This window comes from Ursus americanus, chromosome 14 (genome assembly GCF_024610735.1).
Source record: "Ursus americanus isolate L20-20 chromosome 14, mUrsAme1.1.p, whole genome shotgun sequence".
Lineage (NCBI taxonomy): Eukaryota > Metazoa > Chordata > Mammalia > Carnivora > Ursidae > Ursus > Ursus americanus.
In genome coordinates this window covers 28,266,554-28,289,098 of record NC_142140.1, presented here as the reverse complement: position 1 = coordinate 28,289,098, position 22,545 = coordinate 28,266,554, and the positions used below count along the sequence as shown (strand labels likewise).

General features: G+C 37.8%; 1 protein-coding gene across 2 annotated transcripts; it reads left to right on the top strand.

Moving 5' to 3' along the window:
• Window positions 1-5,437: 5,437 nt before the first annotated feature.
• On the top strand, window positions 5,438-21,850 carry CEP15 (centrosomal protein 15). 2 transcript variants are annotated; one of them, XM_045807513.2, is made up of 6 exons: window positions 5,438-5,533; window positions 6,191-6,301; window positions 6,921-7,001; window positions 8,403-8,526; window positions 17,349-17,423; window positions 19,350-21,850. In XM_045807513.2, the coding sequence occupies exons 3-6, from the start codon at window positions 6,949-6,951 to the stop codon at window positions 19,479-19,481; spliced, it is 384 nt and encodes a 127-aa protein (XP_045663469.1). In that variant the 5' UTR covers window positions 5,438-5,533; window positions 6,191-6,301; window positions 6,921-6,948; the 3' UTR covers window positions 19,482-21,850. The 2 variants fall into 2 exon arrangements, with proteins under 2 accessions (XP_045663469.1, XP_045663468.1); XM_045807512.2 differs by having other exon boundaries at window positions 5,439-5,533; window positions 6,918-7,001.
• The last annotated feature ends 695 nt before the right edge of the window (window positions 21,851-22,545 follow it).

Here is a 22,545-nt window from a genome sequence, read left to right as displayed (position 1 = left end):
GGTCTTTGTTAGCTGTGTTTAACTGCCATCTAGAGTTAAAATGAATCCATTTCTTTTCCCTTCTACTACTTTTCTTCAAAATTTTAGGCATATAAGCCAACACGTTTAATCTCTATTTCATATCAAACAAGTACTATTCAGACAACAAAACTGTAAAGGACAACTTTATCCAATTTTTCAAAGTACCATTAATATTTTCACCAGCTGCAAATATTTTAGGTTGACTAGAACTTAAAGCTCACACTGAATCTAATTAAAACATTTTTTGAATGTATAAACTAGTACTTTAATACACATTTGGACTTGGGGAAATACACTAAAAACTTGAAGAAATTAATTTCCCATCTTTCTCTGTGGCTTCCTACTTGTATTTTTTTTCAGAGCTCAAGAAAAGCAGACCCATATATAAGTATGTTCAGAAATTATTTCATGTTGTTAACCTCTGAAAAATACAATTATAAAAATCAGCCAAATCCCAAGTGTATATTTAACTAAAGTTTTCAATATTCTTACATTAAAAGTAACATTCATATTCAAGGTTTGTAAGAACAAACCATCACTACAATCAACACAGCATAAAGTCTGAAAAGCAATACCAAAGGTATACTTGAGGGAAAAAATCAGGTTTGAAAGCAAGATGTGGTGCTCTAGCAAAAGAAGAAATGCATTCATATGAAATGTTCAAAAAACTAGATTGTCTCATGCTGTTCTCATAAATGAAGGATATGGGTGATTTTTTAAAAATTGTCCCAAATGCATTAATCCAAAACAGAATTTTTTTTTTAAGATTTTATTTATTTATTTGACAATGATAGAGACAGCCAGCGAGAGAGGGAACACAAGCAGGGGAGTGGGAGAGGAAGAAGCAGGCTCCCAGTGGAGGAGCCCGATGTGGGGCTCAATCCCATAACGCCGGGACCACGCCCTGAGCTGGAGGCAGACGCTTAACGACTGAGCCACCCAGGCGCCCCAAAACAGAATTTTCTGACAGTATCTTTACGTATTTTTAGATTCTGAAGCAAAGAAGTTGCAATGTGGTAAAACTGCAACCTTTTTTCTCTCAAAGGAAATTATAAGTTTTCAAGCGGATGCAAACAGCAAACAATAATGATGAAAAAAGAGGCTGGGCAAAGAGCCTCAAACTTTTTTTTAGTAAACACAGTCGCAGAGTATCACAAAAAGATGGAAACTACAGAATACAATGCTCCAAGTAGTTAAGTATGCATTAAGAAGATTCTTAATTGTGGGGCGCCTGGGTGGCACAGCGGTTAAGCGTCTGCCTTCGGCTCAGGGCGTGATCCTGGCGACCTGGGATCGAGCCCCACATCAGGCTCTTCTGATATGAGCCTGCTTCTTCCTCTCCCACCCCCCCTGCTTGTGTTCCCTCTCTCGCTGGCTGTCTCTATCTCTGTCGAATGAATAAATAAATAAAATCTTTAAAAAAAAAAAAAGATTCTTAATTGCTTACTCAATAGTGGACTGATAAAGTTGTTTACAGGATCCTAAGAGCAAAAAGGGGGAATAACATGAAGAAAATAAACAGGCAGGAGGGCTATGAAAGAGAAAATTCCTACTTCAAGAAAAGCTAAAAAGTTACAGAGACCAATGAGTAAATTGAAAGCTGCTGGGAAATCAAGAAACCAGGATTTAAAAAAAAAAAAAAAAAGCCTTTTAAATTATACACAGCTGGAACGGTGTCAGTTTAAGAAAAAAGGATTGTGTGAGCTTTAAATTACTGAAATTTGGGAAGGAGAAAATATACGTATTTACTATGTATACAACATACAAATGATTTGCTAAGAATTATCATTTGTGCTTTCAATTTTAAAATTCTAATGTGTTCTCAAGTGAATTTTAGAACTAGTGAGGTTTTTAATTTGCTCTCCCAACAAGGAAAAAGCTTATGCAAATTCTCACTGGAAATCTCAAGGAATGAGCATAGTTTTATCAGCACAGTCTTGTTCTCTCAGCTAAGATTGTCTACAATGCAGGCACCAGCTGTGATAATGATTTCTCTACTGCAGAGTTTTATCTAATTGGACCTAGACTGGTAGCTGAATCATTGACAAAAGATCCTAAAGAAGTATCTGGTTGCAAATTCTCTTTGGTCAAAATCCATCCAGGGCCAATTTAAAGTATTTCAGAGATATTATGAGTAGAGACTATTTCAAAATGAAGAAAAGCAGAAATACAAGCAATTGGACTCACTTTGCCAAATTTCATCTGGGATTTCCTGAAACAAGGAGAAAAAAACAAAACAAACAAAAAAAACTAACTCTATTTCAGGCATGAGTTCTTCATTTTCTTATTATTTGTCTACCCAGAGTACACCCAAAGGAAGTATAAAAAGAAGGCCTCTGTATAAACCGTAACAGAATTTACAGTTAGTAATTTCAAGTCTTTGAAACTGTCAAGGATCCTGAGATTCTTTTAATTGTTTCTTACTCTTTAAAGCTTGTCCCTCCTTTTTCATCCTCAAGCCTTTCTATTCTTTTTTTTTTTTTTTAAGATTGTATTTATTTGACAGAGAGAGAGCCAGCCAGCGAGAGAGAGGGAACACAAGCAGGGGGAGTGGGAGAGGAAGAAGCAGGCTCCCAGCAGATCGGGGAGCCCGATGTGGGGCTCGATCCCAAGACCCTGGGATCACGCCCTGAGCCAAAGGCAGACGCTTAATGACTGAGCCACCCAGGCGCCCCTCAAGCCTTTCTATTCTTTACTTACCAGTCTCACCTTCTCCAATACCTCCTTCTCTTTATTACTGTCAAAACTGTTTTCTAAGTCTCTGACACCAGAAATGAAATCTTCAAAATTGGGGGAAATAAGGAGAAAACATTCTTCTCAATGCTTCCTCTCCACTGGCCCTCATCCCAGAGGTATGACCATGCACACACTTCGGTACATACACATGCCTCCTTCACTTAGAAGACTTCATGGTCCATCTTGCCACCTCATAGACCCAATTACAAAAGCAGACCTCCAAACTCCACCCACTTTTCAAAATTCACCTCAGCCTTCCAAAATGTTATCTAGACTATTTCAGCTCTTGGTGCTCTCTCCTTTCTTCTCTAGCACCCTCTTCTCTGCAGGACACTTTTTAGTTACACATTCTCAATATACTGTATGTAATTACATACAATACTAACATCAAACAAGCCAAGGCTCATTTACTTACAGTGTGATCACAAGTCATGTCTCTAAGCCTCAGTTTTCTCAGCTATAAAAATGGGGATAGTAAGTAAGCTAGCAAGCAACCCTGTCTTGCTCACAGGGTTATGAGGATTCGATGTGGTAAATCACACACAGTGCCTAGCACAGAATGAGCACTTGATGAATATTAGTCATTTTTATGTTGTCAGCCAATATCCTCTAGCTTTTTGTATATACCTTAAGATTCCTCTACGCTCCTGAGGGAAGGGACTACATCTTAGAAATATTTAATAAATACATCCTTAAAGAATTTATGACTAAGGAGCACAACGCTAAATAATGAGGCTAAGGGGACCATTTTAGCATGCTGGTGGACGAACATACAGAACCAGGGTTAGGAAATATCAACCTCACTGTACATTTACAGAATGCCCCCTTATGAGCCAGGCATTACTTAGTAGGTTCTAATGATCTGCATGGTAGACGGCAAATATCTCACTCCAGAAAGTACCCAAACTTACCTAATAAATAGAGAAGCTGTATACTGACAGACTGTGCAATTGCCAGAGACACTTCTTCTCAAGTGTCTCACAGAAAAGATTAACTGGGGGCTGTCATGAAGATGGGAGCTATGACAGCAGATCTTTAAGTAGAAAATACTTTTTTGGGGATGCTGTAAGATGTATTATCACAGTCTATCTAGATAATCTCTAAGTGTCTGTGAGGTATTCCTAATTACCTTTCTCCTAAAAATTGCAAGAAAATTCCAAGGTATTCCTTTATTCACTCCAAGGCAGACAACGACCTAAAGAAGCTAGATTCAAAGTTAAAAGGGCTGGGTTTGTCCCAATTGTGTCACTATGCAAACTTACATAGAACAGGGAGGGGAACAAAGTTTGTTTTAAACAACATACACACGCTTTAATGTACAGCTTCTCGGTTCTCTACTTCATGCAACCCATTACCAATTCAAGAAAAATCCTTATTTGTAAATTTACCTAAGAGGTAAGAATGCCTCGTAACTATGCAAAAGCTCTATTTCATTCCTAGAGCACAAGGCCATTCAAAGGTCTGTTTTTCATCTTTACTAAGGAAGACCATGGAACAGCCAAATCAAAGGCCCTATCAACTGAAGACAGACCTCTCTTAAATGATGATGGAATTTCCATCTGGGATTATTTCAAGGCCTTTTTAGTTGCTGAGGATACAGCAGCAAATCATACTTGTTCTTAGGATGTCCGAATTCTAGTAGGGGTGCACTGATAAACACATGAACAAGTGATTGTAAAACGTATGGAACAGCGTGTTCTGGAGAAAAACCAAGCAAGAGAAGGAGGACAGAGAGAAAAGAAATGGAGTTGCCATCTTATATTCAAGGTCCAGGGACGCTTCTTCCAGGAAGTAGCATTGAAAGATGAGGCACTCAGTCTATGTGCATTTCTGGGGAAGGCTGTTCCAAGCAAAGGAACCATGAAGTGCCCGAATCCCAAAACAGGAGAGGAGTTTCATGTAGATATTCTGGGAGTTAAAAAATAAAAGACACCTGGACTGGAGTCCTAGCACTTCGCCCTTTACTAGCTCAGTAACCCGTAGGAAGAAAACAACTTGACCTCCTTGAATTCCAGTTTCTGCCTCTGGAATTAAGGATAGTACTTCGTGTCTCGCCAAGTTATTTCAAAGGGAAAAAAAGGTTTAAGAACGCACTTTACAGCACAAAGGGATTATTCCCAAGTGTGTGACCTGAGGGCTGTGGGAAATTTCCTCAAGGCTCTGCTGACTTTAAGCTCCAAAATGATAAACGGCCAAGCCTGTTCGCTCCTCTGTCGAACGAGGATGATGGTACCTACGTCACCAGGCGTTGTCGGGAAAGGGCTGAGGTAATTCCCCTAAACACAGCGACCTGCACACAAACCCCTCAAAACGTCCACGATCAATATTACTGTCCCTATGCGGGTGCAGGCAGAGGCTACGCTCCTGCTCTGCACCTGACCAACTGGGTGAAGCTCTTTAAAGCAAAGAGCTTTTACGGACTGTGCAGACCATTCAAATACTTTGGAATACTCTGAAAGATTTTTCCCCATCTCCATACTCTGTGACATTCTAGCTTCCCTCTCTAAAGCATATTCAGGTCTTATTTCAAAAGGCCTCAAAACTGAGCTACCACCAAATGTTTTCACAGTGCTCGGAACCACCCCTTCAGGGATCTCTCCCCTGAGCGCAGCACCGTCACCTTTCGAGCCAGAGGCCCGCCTTTTATAGCGACGTGATTACGTCACCTCGTCATGCGTGCGCAAAGATGGTGGCGTGACCACGCCCAGGCCTGTGTTGGGACCCAGCGTCCGCACTGTAGCAGCCGCCTTTACGGAAAAGGTCCAAGTGCTACTGGGTGAGTGAAGTCCCACCAAGTAACGGGCTGCCGGTGGGTTCCCTGACTGTCCGAGAGCAGCGCAAGTGGTCGCAGGGCCGGTGGACAGGATGTTGTTAAAGGGAGATGACTGGGGTGATGAGGAAAGGTCGTGAGTCCTCTGGGTATAAGCAGGGAGTTACAGTGGTTGCAGGGTTGAGGGCTCTGAGACCGTGCGAATCTTCGGTTCGAAAGGCCGAATTTATCTTGGGGTTTGTCTGGAGTGCTGATGGCGGGCCTTACGGAAAAGAAGTTACCGTGGACTAACTTTCCGAGGCTTACTCGACACTGCATTTGAAAGGGGGAGGAAGCCGGCGACGATTGGTCCGTAGTGATCTTAGAGGATAAGTATCTGAAACTAGATCCTTGTGGGCAAACCGGCGAGCGATTGCTGTCCGCGGTGCTGAACGCAAGACATTGGTTTCTTTAGAAGGAAACCCGTTGAGGGCAGGGCAATGTTTCCTTGCCCTTGGCTGGGCTCAGTGCCCTACACCTCCATGTATGTGCCCTGAAGGAAGAGCTCAGTCTATCAGCGCTGGACACTCAGAGATCAGCGACAGTGTTTAATTAATAAAATTTAGGAAAGCCAGTGCTTCGCTCCAGGAAAAGAATTTCATTCCTGTTTTTTTTCTCCCTTAGGACAGTCACCTTCAGCTTTTGCACGCAACCAGATGATTTACCTTCAGACTGTGAGCTTTCAAAGCACTCCACTTGATCTTTATCTGTATTGGTCCAGGCTCTTCAGTCAAGGTGAGTTTGCTCATATGCCATTAAAATGGGCTTTCCTAAACTCCCCAAATGGGAGTCCTGAGCACCGAGGGTAAGGTGAATAGACCAGTTGGGCTTTCCCCCGCAGTTATACATGAAAAATACTTTATTTGGAAAAGGGATGGTAGAACTGGGCAGTCTTCCAATAAAGGAAAGACCATGAGTTTCCAGTTGGTTCTTATACTTGTTTGCCTTTCTATGTGTGTGTGCACATGCATAAGGGATGATATTCCTGTGTTGAATTTTACAGAGTGGATTTTTTTCTTTCTGTTGATTCAATAAAATGTTTACTAGTCTTAGTACCAGCTGCTTGTTTGTTTTCAATTCAAATTAAGGTTAAAGTGTGAGGAAGTAAAAGGAGGAAATGTGAAATATGTTGAGTTTACCTGATTCATGGTGTTTTTGGATGCGTCTGGCACATGAAAAACTGTGCATCGTAAGTAAAAATGGTCTTAAATGCATTCTTTCATTTTACACATCATTATATCTCAATTTTTATTTTTCTCTTCTGAGAGAACCAATGGGTTGAGGTAATAAAACAATCAACTGCTATAAAGCTGAGGACATTAAAGTAACTTTAAATGTTTTTATTATTTAGCAGAAAGCTTATAAGGCAGCTTTGACTAAAGATGACTTCCTTGTTTGCTCAAGAAATTCGCCTCTCTAAAAGACATGAAGAAATGTAAGTTTTTTTTTAAAGGGCTTATCTAAATGAATAAATGGTACTGGCTTTGTTAGTGAAATATTGTGAGCACAGAAGACTTAAAAAGTCTGAAAGTGCGTCATTTAAATTTTCTGACACTTGAGAGATTTTGGTGTTAGGGAATGTCACTGTCTCTTAAGAATAACAAATATTAAAAGGTATAGTCATGTTCTCTCTTTACAATTATTACTATTATCTAGATAAATTCACCCTTCTCACCTTTTTATAGTTTCCTCACTGATATTTCATGGACTTCTGTACACCTCTTACCCAGGTTAGGCTTCATGAGTATGTGACCTGTGTACTCACAGTCCCTGCACTTGGTTTAATGCTCTAATGTTGCTGTCATGAAATTCCTAAGTTTTTTCTTTTCAAGGAGCCCCACATTTTCACTTTGCATTAGGTCTTACAAATTACATAACCAGTCCTTCACTTATACTTGATATTAACCTTCTCTACCTCTTTCTGTGGGTTCTGATGTTTTCCTTTAATTACCAGGCCCTCTTCCTTGGCTTTCTAAGATCTTTCCCTTATAAAAATGTTGAAAGTACTCAATTTTAATGCTACCCTCAAGAACAGCCCTCTGAAATATAGCATTTCTTAAGAATCTCCACAACTATCTGGAAAGTGGTTAGACTGTTATATATACCACATGTATTTTTTATCGTCTGACATTTTGTTAATCATTTAAGACCAAAAAACTTGTAAAATGAGCATTTGACCAATGAGAAATTTTTAAAGTATATTATATATAACAAAGTAGTTTGACAATTTACTTGCAACTTTTTACATCTTTCTTCAATTACTGTTTCACCTTGTTGTGAATATGCATACATACACACAGCCTCTCACTCATATATGGAACCATCATCTTTCTCTTGGAAAAAGAGGAAAAAAATATTTTTATTGCTTCTTCAAACATATGGAAGTTTAGCGCAATTCTAAATGTGTAACATGAGATTCAGGGGTATTGAAGTGTTAAGCAGAAGGTTTCGTATAGCAAGTTATATCAATGTATGTGTGTGGGGAGGTATATATAAGTATGTGTACAAAGGGATATGTATTACAGTTTGCATTTTCACCAAAAATTAAAACATGTTTTTAACACTCTAAAATAATTGCAAAGACCATAGAGGCTAAAAAAACAGAAGCATGTACTTACGATAGATATGTTAATGAAAATAAGAATAATTTTACCCAGATTTAAGACTTTTTGAACTATCTGAGTTTTCCACTGTCTTATTAATTGACATAGTAACTGGTTTTCAAAATAGGTTGAACTTGAAGTGAGGTACAATTAAGAAATAAATTTTCTATGTTAGTCAAGCAAAAAATGTACCCTTTAAAAAAAAACTTTATATAATCTTAATTTTTTTCTAGAGTATCACAAAGATTAATGTTACTTCAACAAATGGAGAATAAATTTATAGATGAAAACAAGGAAAAGGCATCTCAGATGCAAGCAGCTGAGACTGCTTTTAAAAGGAACCTTAGTCTTTTAATGGTAAGTTTCCATGACTTGAGTATAAAGATTTTTTCCCACCTTTGCAAAAAATTGTTTTAAGTGAATTTCATAATTTTTATATATAAACTTTGTTTTGAGTAATAAATACAATTAGTGAAGTACCATCTAGTTTTTAAACCCATGTTAGTTGGAGAAGTTGCATATGGATTCTTTTTTAAATGAAAAAAAAAAAATGGAAGTTTTTTTAACCTAAGTGTTTTTAATCAACCAGAAGAACCAGTGACCATAGAAGGAATTTAAAGGTCACCTTGTGCAAGAAGTAATAAATACAAGATGTAGCTTTCCATCTTCCATCTTCTTTTATTTATAGGGAGATCCTAAAACCCCATGAAGTACCTATAACGTTTTTAGATCCAACTCAAAACTATTTAACATCATAAAAACAAGAACAATTTGATTTTGCCCTACTGGGGCCACAGTCAGCACGTAGAATTCATATCTAAGATAACAGATTTCCCAGATCTCTCTTGATAGTGATGGAGGAGGTGGTCAAAGTATGTGATTGCGCAGGGCCCCACCATTTGGCCAATGTGCCCATTTGGAGTAAAATCATATGTGTAACATTTTTGGCTGCTTGCTATACTTTGCTTCCAGAATTGTATGGCTTCATCCATAATTAAAACCCTAAAGTTTGCTTCCATTCAAGCTTCCAAGAGATCCTATGACTAAAACATTTGGGAGTAAGGCTATATTATTTAAGTTATAAAGCAGTGTTTTCAGTTTTTTATTGTTAAATATTTTCATCGATAGGCATGATATAGTTATCTTATGTAGTCACTAGAGGATAAAGGAAGAGGAAAATTCAGTTATCTTCTCAGCTTCTGGCAGTTTGATCCACAGTAATTTAAGTCACAGCCATAGTGCTACCAAAGCATTCTATGTTGCCATATGTCTTACTTGCCCAATGGTGTTTGCAATATTTATTTTTAAATGGAAATATATAGGATAATCTGGAATTTGCTGTGAAAAGTCAGAAAAACTAAATTAGAAGGCTTGAAGGCTTGATCGCTACTCACCTGCAACAAGTACAGGTACTATTTGGATTTTTTCAAGTATCTTCCTTTTAGTGAGCAAGTATTTGGTGAATGCCCAGAGGGGCCTTACAACTGAGCTAGTTCTAAGCAGAAAGTGGAGTTAACAAAATAATTCATAGTTCTTTACATCAAATAGCTAACAGGCTTTACTGATGACATAAGGTTATCACACACAACATGAGACCTTAGTTGATCGAACATTAAATTATGCGGAATCCTTAGCAGTTTGGGAGTGCGTATAAAAAAAAATCATCAAAAGCTAGAATATTCTAACATGTCTGAGAGGGGAGGCTAAGCTGGAGCTGTGTTTGAATAGGCAGAAAGCAAGATATTGCATTGCATTCTTACAGAAGAACCAAGACCAGAAGAATGGTGGCCCTGTTAGTGTCCAGGGGATCCTGAGCTAACTAGCTTGCAAAGTCACGGGAAACAAGGTTGGATATGTTTTGTAAGACCTACTGAAGAAGTTGAGACTTGATATGTAGGGATAATACAGTACTAAAAGTATTTGAGCAAAAGAAAAATAGAGACTTATATAAGAAGCATATGGGTATTTAAGAAAGATTCATTTCCTATTTAGGTGCAATGTGATTTGCAGAACGGGGAGATTAGATTTAAGGAGAATAGCTAAGAAATCATTGCCATATCTGGAAGGAAGACAATGGACCTAGTTTCATCGTCATTAGAAACAAGTTTAGATGGTGTTTTTTCCCCTGATTATAAAAGCAATATATTCTCACTGTAAAAAACTGGAAAGAGCCAAGAAAACGAAATAGCATACTTTCCACATCATCCCACCCAGCTTGAAATTAATGTTTTTGTATATTTCCCTTTAGTCTTTTAATAAGCATTTACTGAGCTCTTGTATCCCAGATACGGTGCTTGCTGTTGGACATGCAATCTCTTCCCTTTTTTTTTTTTTAACATACTTTGAATACTTGTATATGCAAATTTTTTTATCCTGCTTTCCCTCTTATTTTGTTTTAAACTTTGGAAATAATTATTAAGGGCTCTACCATGGAGGCTATTGTGAAAGTGACCTAAATAGGACTTGATCACAGAATTTTCAGTTGGGAGAAACTTAAAAAAGCACATAGATTAGATTTTCACTTAAGGCTTTAAGTTTTTTGTTTTTGTTTTTTGTTTAGCATAAAAACTAAGTGGACCTGCTTTGGTCAAAGACCCATCCTTCAGCCCCTCCTTGCCTGCTCTATTCTCTTTCAAGAATGGTGAAAACCACTGACCTGCACTGATCTCCTAATTTAGACATGAGGAAAACCATAAAGTGACTACTCCTAATACCCCTTGTCAAGAACAGGTTCAGTTACATCAGGATATGTGCTTAGGTATAGAATACACTTTTAAAATGGTTCCACTGAAACTTGGAAACATTCCTACGAAGATATTAACAAAATAAGCATAAGCTCTAATACCATCCATTATTTGACCTTTTTTAGATGCTCTGACCCATATAAGAAACACTAACAGGGAGTGAGCTTTAATTTTTGGAAAGTAAGATATAACCCTAGTATTTTTAATCAATAAGGCTATATACTTAGAAAAGCCAAAGTTGTTTAAAACTAGTATATTATGAGTTGAGTAAAATTAACGGATAAAACATAACCATTCAAAAATCTCTAATAGTCCTACATACGTAACTGGAAAATACGAAATCACATTCACATTAGCAATGAAATTATAAAATACTTGAGAATGCTCTTAACAAGGAATATGCATGATTGGTATAAAGATAATTCTTACACTTCAACAGGAAATTTAAAATTTAAATGGAAATCTATGGCTTAATCCTGACGGGGAAAACTTATTTTTCTAAAATCAGTCACAGTGTTATTATTAGATTTAAAAATAACCCCACCAAAACCTGCATCAAACCCAACAAAATTTCCCTAAATGTATTTGGAAAAAATAAAAGAATGTTTTAAAAATGGGAACAATAACAAAAAGACTAATCCCAATGGTTCAAGCATAATAGTAAAAGAATGGACATGAATTTAGGTAATGAAGAAAACCCAAATTGAGGGTTTAGTCAGTAAATATCACAGACAATAATGGATTGTTAGTTTCTGCTAGTTTCCCTCTTATGAATAAAATAAAATGTGTCTGCCTTTTAAAAACAAACATAATTGGTACAGATTTGGAAGAGAAAGAGAATTTTGTTTCTATAAATACTTCTATGATGTAAACTGTCATCTCTTCAACCTCTTTCCCCACCCCATCCCCACCAACAAAATTTAGTTTAACACAAAAAGGCAATTTTGTGGTAGCGAACATCTCATGAGGAAGTTGGACGAACACTCCAGGGTGAGAACAGGAATGTGCTACAGCAGATCAGAGACACGCCGAGTGCTTCCATTAAGGCGGGTCCTGGAGGCCTTCTTGGGGCAGCTGGCAGTTACAGCCTTCAACAGACTGCAGCCCCCCCACCCCCACCCAGGGCCAATGACTTACAGGACCAAGTCTCTCCTCTTTCCTCCTCACATTTCTCACTTTCTCCAATTCAATGAAAAGCAAGTTTAATGAATGCTCAAGGGTTCCTTGAACCACTGACCCTGTATCTCATCCTTTCGGATCTTCTTTTTTCAATCCCAGAAATTGCCCCTTCAGCAGATTAAAAGAGTAAATCCAACCCAGTCATGGCTGGCTTCACTGTATTTTTATAGGAAGATATATATTGCTGGGTTGGGAGGAAGGGACATGTCTAGGGAGGGGGAAAGGAATAAATCCCAGTACATGACTTTGTGCTCATAGTTTACCTTTCCTAATCACGAGTCAATGCATTTACAGAGGCTGCTGAATCCTGCCATAGAGTAACATTTACACCACCATCCAAACTGGAAACTTGTTTAACTGTTACGAAATATTTCAAACCTACATAGAAGAGGGAATAGAAAAATGTACTTCCATGTGCTTATCACCCAGATTCAATAATTTTCAAAACACACCCAATCTTGTTTCATCTACACCTTCACCCCCAGCCCCTCAAATTAATTTGAAGCTAATCTTCAGACATCACATTGGTTCATCTGTAAGTATCACGTCTTTTTCATCAGTGTTTATCACTCAAAGATAATGGCTATTTTAAGTACAATCGCAATACCATGATCAATCTAAGAAATTAACAATAATTCCTCAAATATTCAGTCAGGATTCAGATCTCCCTGATTAACCTGTTTTTACATTTGTTTGAATCGGAATCCAAATAAAGTCTAGTACATAATTGATTGATAGGTCTCTCAAATCTCTAAATTTCCCTCTGCCTTTTTTTTTTTTAACCCCCTTTTGATTTATTCGTTGAAAGAATTGGCTCGTTTTTCCTATAGTTTCCCATACTCAGGATATGGCTAATGACACTGCTGAGGTATCACTTAATATGTTCCTCTGTTCCCTGTAATTCCCATAAATTGATAGAAGTTGTGTTATGCAACAGGAATCTAATACAAATAATTTTAAATTTTCTAGTAACAACTTTTAAGTTTTTATCTATTTAAGTAATCTCTATACCCAGCGTGGAGCTCGAACTCATGACCCCAAGATCAAGCATCCCATGCTCCTCCCAACTGAGCCAGCCACTTTTAATAAAGTTAAACAGATTAAATGAAATGTACTAAAATTAATTTCATATTTCAAATGTAATGCTGTTGAAAGTTAGTAAATATTTTATGATTTTTTCCCCCACTGAGCCTTCAAAATTCAGTGTATAGTTTACATTTACAGTGCTTCTCAACTCAGACTTGTCACATTTCAAGTGCTCACCGGCCACTGAGCCTAATGGATACTGCATTAACAGTGCAGACATAGAGGCCTGATCAGATTCAGGTTCAGTGTTTTGGGGAGGAACACTTCGTAAAGCCTCATCGTCTCTCTTTCTGGAATGTTAGCAGTCACTGATGATCATGGCCTAGATGTGTTCATTAAGGGTTGCAAAAAGTGATATTCAAATTCTTCTATTCCTTCTCATTCAGTTGCTGATAATTTGTAAGATAAACATCCCCTCATCAATTATTTGCTTACGCTGAAGTACACTTCATAGAGGAAAAAGCATGATGAGTGCTTGATTCTTTCTCTGTACTTAGTTTTCAAAAATAATAGGTTGGTTCTCTAGTATCCTCCAAAAGTGACCAATTAGATGCTGATGTTCTTAAATACATCTGTGATTTGAAAGGTCTCAACCCATCCCAGTGATGCTTAAACTGTCCATTTTTACCAAGTGGGAGCCCCCTGTTAGCTCCTGAATGCCTTTAACATGATCTTAACAGTCTTTGATAGTTTTCTTTCTTTCTGCTGTGATATTTTCCAGGCCATCATTTGCCACTTAGACCTGGAATTGGCCATTGCTCCAAGGAGCCCTGGATCCTTTTGATGGGAATATATGTTTAGAGCCCTTCATCTGGGCTCTAGGGATGTTTATTACAACTTTTTTCTAAAGATAAAATTCATCAAGAGCTCATATCAATAATTCCATTTTGATTACATGATTGTAAGACTTTTAACTTAAAATCATCAATCTTTTACCTCTTTTTTCCCCTCAATCCAAAAGTCTCAGTTCCTAAATAATTTTCCAATACTAATGTAACTACTCATTTACTTTATCCCATGATATAGACAGCACTATCAGGAACAATATGATTACTGAGTATGGTTTTCAGTCAGATACTTTTCACAATTCCTTTTGTCCTTGGGGTATATCTCATTACAGATGCTCCATCAAAATACTGTGTTCTAAGACCACCTGATGTACTTTTTCTCTATGTGGTTATGCCACCAACTAGATGGCAGTCAGATTTGTTTCCTTTTGTTTTCAATTTTTAGGGATTGCTTTTTCATTTGATCTATAACTGTAGAAATTTTTAAATGGTCTAGTGGCAGATCTATAAGACAAGATAACAGGGTCTGGTCAGGAAGTCTAGCCTCTCTCCTCATCTGCTTTTTTTCCTCTTCTCCCCTCATCCCCCTATCCCCCTGGGTACTTTTTTTTTTTTTTTCAGTTTTTCACTTATACTCAGGAAACTTTTGACACCTTAGTCATTTATTTATATAATGAATATTTAAGTGTTTAGTACATACCCTGCACTTCGTTAGATTCTCAGATGCTTAAAGGTTGTATAAGACACAGTCCGTACCTTCTGGCAGCGTATAGTCAAACAGAAGGTTCTTAATTGGAAGTAATGGGATATAACCCGCTACAGAAGGCAGAGATTTTTCAGTCAGGCCAAGGAATTCATACTTTATCCTCTGTGTAGTGGGTCTCTATTTTTTTTAATCTATGTAAAGATATATTTAATAATGAATTCCATGTGTGGTTAAGGTAAAATGAGATATAGTCCAAGTACATGTTTGTGGAGCAAGTAAGTGTGATAATAAGACCACAGCACTAAGAATGTCAGGGACAGGCTAGAGGAGACATCCTTCAGGAATCATCTATAGACCTTTGAATTTTTAAATGTCAAGGAGTAAGAAGAGTTGAAGGTAGAAGATACAGCATAGGTATCTGGGGGAGTAGAATTCCCCCTATTGTACATTCAGCACACTTAGAAGGAATAAGGGGAAGTTTAGTTTTATTAGGTTGAGAAATAAGGGCTGGGAAGAAAAATCATCTATCCCTTTACAGTAATAGTTGAAGCTAGATAAGAGATAGTCTTAGAGAGAGAGAAAGTAAAAAGAGGAGGACAGATGTCACAAATCTTAGAAAGCCCACACTTAGGATTAAGAAGAGAAAAAGGAGCCAGCTAAGGAGAAAGAGAAGTGTAGGAGTCAGAGAGGTAAGCAAAACATCTAAGAAAGTAAAAATCTCACTTATGAAAGAAGTTCTCTGGAGGGGTGATAATCCCTTGTCGACAGGCTGCAGAGATGACAGTCAAGTTACGAACCATAGGCCTGTTTTACCAGGCCATAGATCCCTGCTCATATCTACTCTTTCACCACAAATCCGCTCTTCTAGGGGAGAGATCCAATATCCTTATTTTCTGCTCTTTAAGAGAAGTGTTTATCATCTTGTCTACAGGTGCTAGTGGCACCCAGATCTACCACCAACAATAAATTTGCAACTGTTCTTATAATGGTTTCAGTGAGGTTGTGAGTCTATTGTTTGATTTATAAAAGTAAGAAATAATTTTCCCAGGACCTTGTAAAATCTCAGCGCAATCACAGAAGAGTTAATCTTCGCTATCTGTTGTAGCATTTGGCATCAAAAGCGCTTTAGTGTGCGTCTTGGCCATAAACTTCTGGTAGGGAATAGACGTTGCTAATAGATGGGCTTTTTATCCTTAAATTGATGGTTTTCCCCTTCAAATCACCTTCTTCGAGACAGCAGGTGCATTAATGGTTGTGCAACTTTGGGGAGTCCCTTTAGGGAATTTCCTGTTTTTCCCTTTTACATTTCACACCCATTCCTTGCTCCCGCCACTGCCATCTGCTCGCTCTTTTCTCCTGTTCAGCATTGGATTCTTCACACCCCACTCCCACGTCCTTTTCCATCTCTCTCCGTCTGTCCAACAGCCCTGTACTTAGATTGCTCCAATGCTTTTACGTGGATCAGAGAACTTTCTCTTTTCGATCAACTCACTAAGCTCAAAGGAGAGACAAAATTTACATGGCCTCCAGCCAAGGCCTCTGTGAACTTGACAAACATAAGCAAGCACAAGACAACACAGGTGCCAATTTGGGGAGAATGAAACAGAACTCAGTGTTTCACGAACAACTTAGAGAGTCCTACATTTCGGGGCCTGTACTTCATCCACATATCAAGGTTACATCTTTACCCGGGTATGCATTAAGTGTAATTACCCCTGCATTTCTACAACCGTGAGAGAAAATGCACACACCCGCAAGTCACACTACAGATTAAAGCACAGGGCTTAAATGTCATCAGCTGAATGATGTACGACCCAGCCATAAAGCTGGCCACCGAGAGTGCCCCAGAATCGAGTCCCAGGAATCTGGAGTACAGTGAAAAGGCTCTTGTCGCAAAGAACTGAAGGACCTCATTGACTTTCTTTTGAATATGTGGAGGATTTGCATAAGTATAAAATTAAAAAATAGAATACTGAACAGATGAAATGTGTGACATTAATACACCATTTGCATGATCTGGACTAGAACTCTTCACTTTTAAGGTTAGCTCAGTGTGGGGCTGACTATCTGACTGTTTTTAGTATCTGAGCATTTGACCGTTTTATCCATCCGGCTGTTTTTAATGGTTTTAGAGCTAAGTTAGGGTCCTGAGCAGTTTTGGAAGAAAGTCCTTTTTGCAAGAATTATTGGCATTTACTATTTTAAATGAAAACGAAGACCTCCAAATTCCCACCCACCCCACCCCCACTTTTTATTTTACTGGGTTTTTTTTAAAGATTTTATTGATTTGGGAGACAGATAGTGACAGAGATAGCGAGAGAGAGCACAAGCAGGGACGAGAGGGAGAAGCAGGCTCCCTGCTTAGCAAGGAGCCCGATGTGGGGCTCGATCCCAGGGCTCTGGGATCATGACCTGAGTGGAAGGCAGACACTTAACTGCCCGAGCCACACAGGCGCCCTCCCCCTTTTTATTTTAAAACAAGCAATGCTGCTTTCTCTATTTGAAACTGGTTAATTAAGTAATGATCAGTCCTCCTATTTCAATGCCCTTCCTTCAGTTCAGACTGTATATCCAGAGAAGAGTTGAGATTTAGGATACAGACATTGCTATTACAGGTGCCATTTGTATGTGTTATGTCAATACATTTTGTTTCTAAAACGCTGATACCTATTATAGGATATAGAAGCAGCAGAAAAGTCTCTACAGACCAGGATTCACCCAATTCCATCACCAGAGGTGGTTTCTCTTGAGGTGAGAACCTTACAGAACAAATGTATAGGAAGAGACCCCATTCTGTTAGTAGTGTATTATAAATTATCTGTGGTTATATGTGTGTGTTTCCCAGATTTATTTATTCAGTAAAAGATGTGTCTGATTGATCCTTACATATCCACAATGCTATGCTTTGTACACAGTAGGTAGTTGATGAATATCTTGATTTTTAAAAATTTATCAAGTGAAAATTTTATAAAGATCCTGTGTCTTTTCATCTAGAAACACCTATCCTGTTAAACCATAACAAACAGTAGACAGTATGCACTAAATCTTAAGGTGCCAGCATGCTTAACCAAAGGGCCTTTCCTGTTGGCTAATGTTAGCAGTTCAGTCCCTTCACCAAATTTCAACCAAAGCTATTTAAATGCATATTATCATGCAGTATAGTGTGGCTTTTGTCTGTTTTATTTTGCTCAGTTCAAGAACAGATTGGGAAGACTGTTGGCAAAAATAAACCCTATTTGGTATATGAATATATCTGTGATGAAAGGAAATTTACTACATATAGAATAGTTTCATTTTATATTCTTAATGACCTTTTTCAAATACAGTTTTGCTTGTTGCCTAAGCAGGGATGTGAATAGACTCCAAATTGAAGGCTGCGAATTTGCCCTTCAATTTTCTGTGTCATCTAGAGTAATAAGAAAAGGCAGTGATCAAGAATAGAAAGAACTGTGGTACAAAGTTGTGCCTTGGGCATGTCTTTTCCTTTGTTGAATTCTCCAATACCTTACTCTGCCTATACGGGGCCCACACAATAGGGGTTAATCCAGCCGTGAATGGTGGAGAAACTTCCAACCACAGGCCTTGGCTGGTACTTTTCTTAGCTGGTCTTGCACAGCAGGATGACCTCGATTTTAAGTGTGTCAGGCTACTTCTCAGACCACATGCACAGAGGGATAGATATGTAGAACCACTCACAATTTCAACTTTCAGAACTCCTGTTCCTTCTTAATGTGCAGAGTGAATCATTATGTGTTCACAATGCTATGTAATTCTTTGGCGGAATTCCCCAGAATGAGATTGATAGTGATGATCCAACCTCAGATGCCCTCCTAGGGTACACAGCTTTGGGCAGTTTACTTTTCTTTGGCCTCTTTAGGGCAGTCACCCAAAAAAACCATCAGAGTTTGTAGATATTAAATGGTGATCTTGTGTGAGCTTTTATAGCTTGTAGACTTTATATAGTCAGGCCAATAATACAGTGTCTCAACTTCCAAGTTACTGGAATTAAAAATCGTTACGTGATATTGGTATTATTTTCTCAGTATACAAAAAAAAGAAGAAAAAAAAACCTCTGGGAAGAAATTACAGTTTACCATATCGAGTGCTCTTCTAAAAGACAGAGTGGATGCATATTTTAAGTGTTTTTCCCCATACAATTAAGGAGTCAATTTACCTGAGTCCTGTACTATAACATACTAGTTATGTTTCAGTTCCTGATCTCATCCCAGGTAAAATCTTTTTATGTCAGTTATAAAGCAGTTGTTCCTGTCTAATCATTTCATTGTAATAATTTTAGTATGGGTAATCTATTTGGTATGGGATGTGGAAGAGTAAACAAAAACATTTAATGATTGTAGCCGTAATACCACTGGTAATAATCACACGGTTGGCCACCAGAGGGCGTGTAAAATCACAATAAAATCCCAAAACCTGTAATTCTGCCAGGCTCTGGTTTTACTGAGAAATTTGAAAATTAACACTAGTAAGTAGCCAGATTTCTTTCTAAAATTAACATAAAATATTCTGTAGAGGAAGTGCATTCTACGTATATGTGTGTATGTGTGTGTGTGTACACGCACACACACACTTCAGTGAATAAACATTTAGACTATTATGAAGAGCCAAGTTCAATTGCTTGATATGCTTTTTTACTTTTGGATGTTGTTTTTTTTCCAGACTCTTTACTGGGCATCAGTAGAAGAATATATTCCCAAATGGGAACAGTTTCTTTTAGGAAGAGCACCATATCCTATCGGTGTTGAAAATGAAAATGAAGCAGAAAATACCGTTCAGAATGAAGCGCAGTGATAACTTCTTCACGTACTCTTTTCAAAAAAAAACCTGTTTAGCACAGCTGAATGTTAAAGAATATGCAGGGTCATTTCGGGCACCTTAGGAATCGAATATGTTCGTATTGTCCCATTACCTCCTCGATGATGTGAAGATAGGAGAATCTGCTGACAAGTCTCAGGTTCTATCACTACCATTACTTCAGAGTCATGAATCTGCTTTCTCCCAAACCCATGGAGAGTTAAGGGCTAATACTGAAAGGTGGACTGTTCATTAAGTAAGTCGCTAAATAAGTGTTATGTGTGTCTTTTCTTTCTTTTTTTTTTTAATCATTTACGATCATTCTCATCTGAACAGTGAATACTGGTGGTCCTGATTTTACATTTTCTAGAATCGTTTTGGTTATTTTATTATGGGGATCGGGGTCAGCACAGGATCCAAGTGGCTGTTGGCCATTACAGTTTCTTTAAACAAATGGAAAAAACAGAGGCACTTAACTACTTCAGTATAGTATTTCTTAGACAGTGGATTCATAGGATTTTGTCCCTCATAGATATCAAACCTCTGAAGGTTCTGGAGGAAACAACTAAACTACAAAGCATTTGAGAAGTGGCCAGTTTCAGGGGAGCTCAGACTTGGTTCTGAAAAAGGTCACCTATTAGAGCTGAGAATGGTTATTGGATTTTGACTTGGTTATTTAAGGACTACCAACCCTGTGAATGCAAGTAACTCCTCTCATCTTTTCATCTTTAAACTTGCCCTTCCCTCTGCTTTCTGTTTTCATTACTTCTGAAACAACTGTCAGAAAGCTTTGCGGTTCCTCAGCCCTCCACTGCTGGAGCACTCAAAAAAATTTTTTTTAATTTTTCTGATTATAGAGGCAGCTCCTGCTACTAAGGGAGTCCATGCTCATTGCAATTCAAGAGTTTAAAATTTTCAAACTGGTGTGTGTTTTTACATGAAGACAGTAGGACGAGCTTTAAAAAAAAAAACAAACTATTGAAACGTCCATTGTGCTGTTAAGTTCCTTTAAACTACCATCTTGGAAATACCCTGTTGAGTGGGTGTTGGTGTGGATAACAATAACGTTGTTTTCATAATACGCGCTGGCAGATTAGCACACTTCTCTACAGTGTTAACAGTTGTAATTAAGGAATAAACAGCACAGAGTGTCAGTCCGATGACAATTTCATCTATAGTGTCACAATACAAAATGTCACAAAATATTAGAACTGTTATATAACTATAAAAAGTATCGGCTTAAAAGCTGAAAGCCTTTAAAAAAAAAAAAAAAAAAAAACAGAGAAAGGAAGAAAAAAGAAAACTGGCATAGAGACCAGAACAATTTATACCTTCTCAAGAATGTTCTGACATGAAAATAAATTGATAATTTTTTTTTCCTGTTACATCACAGTTTGGTTTCTAGCCATCCAGTTGATTTAGCAGGAGAATACAGGGCTTTTTAGCAGCTTTGAATTGGTAAACAGATTTAGATGGAGTAGAAAGGAACATGAGGAAGTTTTTTTTTTTTTAACATCCAATCTTTCCCAGCATATGCACATAAGAAGGTGAATGAAGTGATGTGAAACTTATTTCTCTTTAGTCAAGTGAAAAAAAAAGGCTAAACATTTGTTGAGATGGTAAAATATTGTGTCAAGCAAGTAGGCACATTCCAAAATTAAACAGTGGTTGATACGTTAACATCCTCAAATATTTGAGTGCACACTTCCTTTGAGTTCTGTAAATTAAATCACCAGTAGATTAGATTAAAATACAAAATGAATAGCAATTTAACCATCTCAGAAAAGGTTGTTTCTTTTCTCCCCTAAATTGACTAACTTGCTAAATAGTTTCTAAAAAGAGCATACATTTAATATACCCTGGGTTATGACTTAGGGCAGAAGGATGTCACTTCTAGGTTTTAGCTGTACTCTTTCCCCCATTACTAGTGAATACCTCAAAAACTCCCACAGATGACTTTATTCCTGGCCCCCACAGAGCTTTCCCCCCCTTCCCTCCTTGTCGACTGTAACAGATTGCACCACATGGTGTATGTTTAAAAAAAAATTTCCATAGGGACCTAGATACCCCATTAAAGGGCTTTATATTCCTCATGGCAGATTAGCTTTACATAGGAATTTCCAACTATTGTTTTCTGTAAGGAGGGAAGAAATACCATATCTAATGTATATTTTGTATTGCTCTTAGTAGGAATCATTCAAGGAAAAAGAAAGGTCATCTACTCATACTACCCACGCCCCCCTGCCCCCCGCCAATTCAGTGCCTTTACCATACGCTACACTGTACCTCCTATTCATGAAAACTACGAATTTGTGGTTTTTGGTTTTTTTATAATAACAAGATTTTCAAAATAAAGATCGTTTCAAGATTTTCTTTGCACAGCCTTTCTTGGATTATTGCAAATGCATAAATACTCAAAGCTCATTTTATGCCGGAACACTTTTAGTATATGAAATTATTAAACCATAAAATACCGAGGTCAGAAGGAGCTGCAGTTTTTCTCCAAACTTCAAAAAAATAAATTTTACTAGGGAAAAGCCCAATACTCTAGGAACCAGACATCTGGTCTTTCCTGGGCGTTGGGAGCAGTGTGAATGAAAACGAGGTCAAATGGACAGTGTTTCCTCTGCATTACATACAAGGTGTTTTCGCTTGTCAACTGAAGACTTAGAGGGCTGTAATAATCTTTACCTTTCTTCACAATTTGGTCTTCTCTGCCTCATCCCCTTTGCCATTAGGAAGAAAAGAAAAAAAAAGATGGATATGTGATTGTATTTTTGAATCAAAATTAAACTTACTTGGAGATTAGTTTGTCACTTCTAAGATAACTGGAGACAAGCCTGGGGGTGGGGGATGGGGGTTTGAAAAACCAGGGTTTGCAATCACAAGAATGAGGCCCTGCCAGGTAGGCTTTAGAGTATAAAAGCTGGTGCACAAGGCCATGCACTGGGCTTATCCACAAAATATATTCTTTCCTTTTCCTTCCTTATTGTTAGCCTTTTTCTCTAAACCAATTCATATTTTTTAAAAAAGACTTTTAAAAAAAATAACTTAAAAAAAA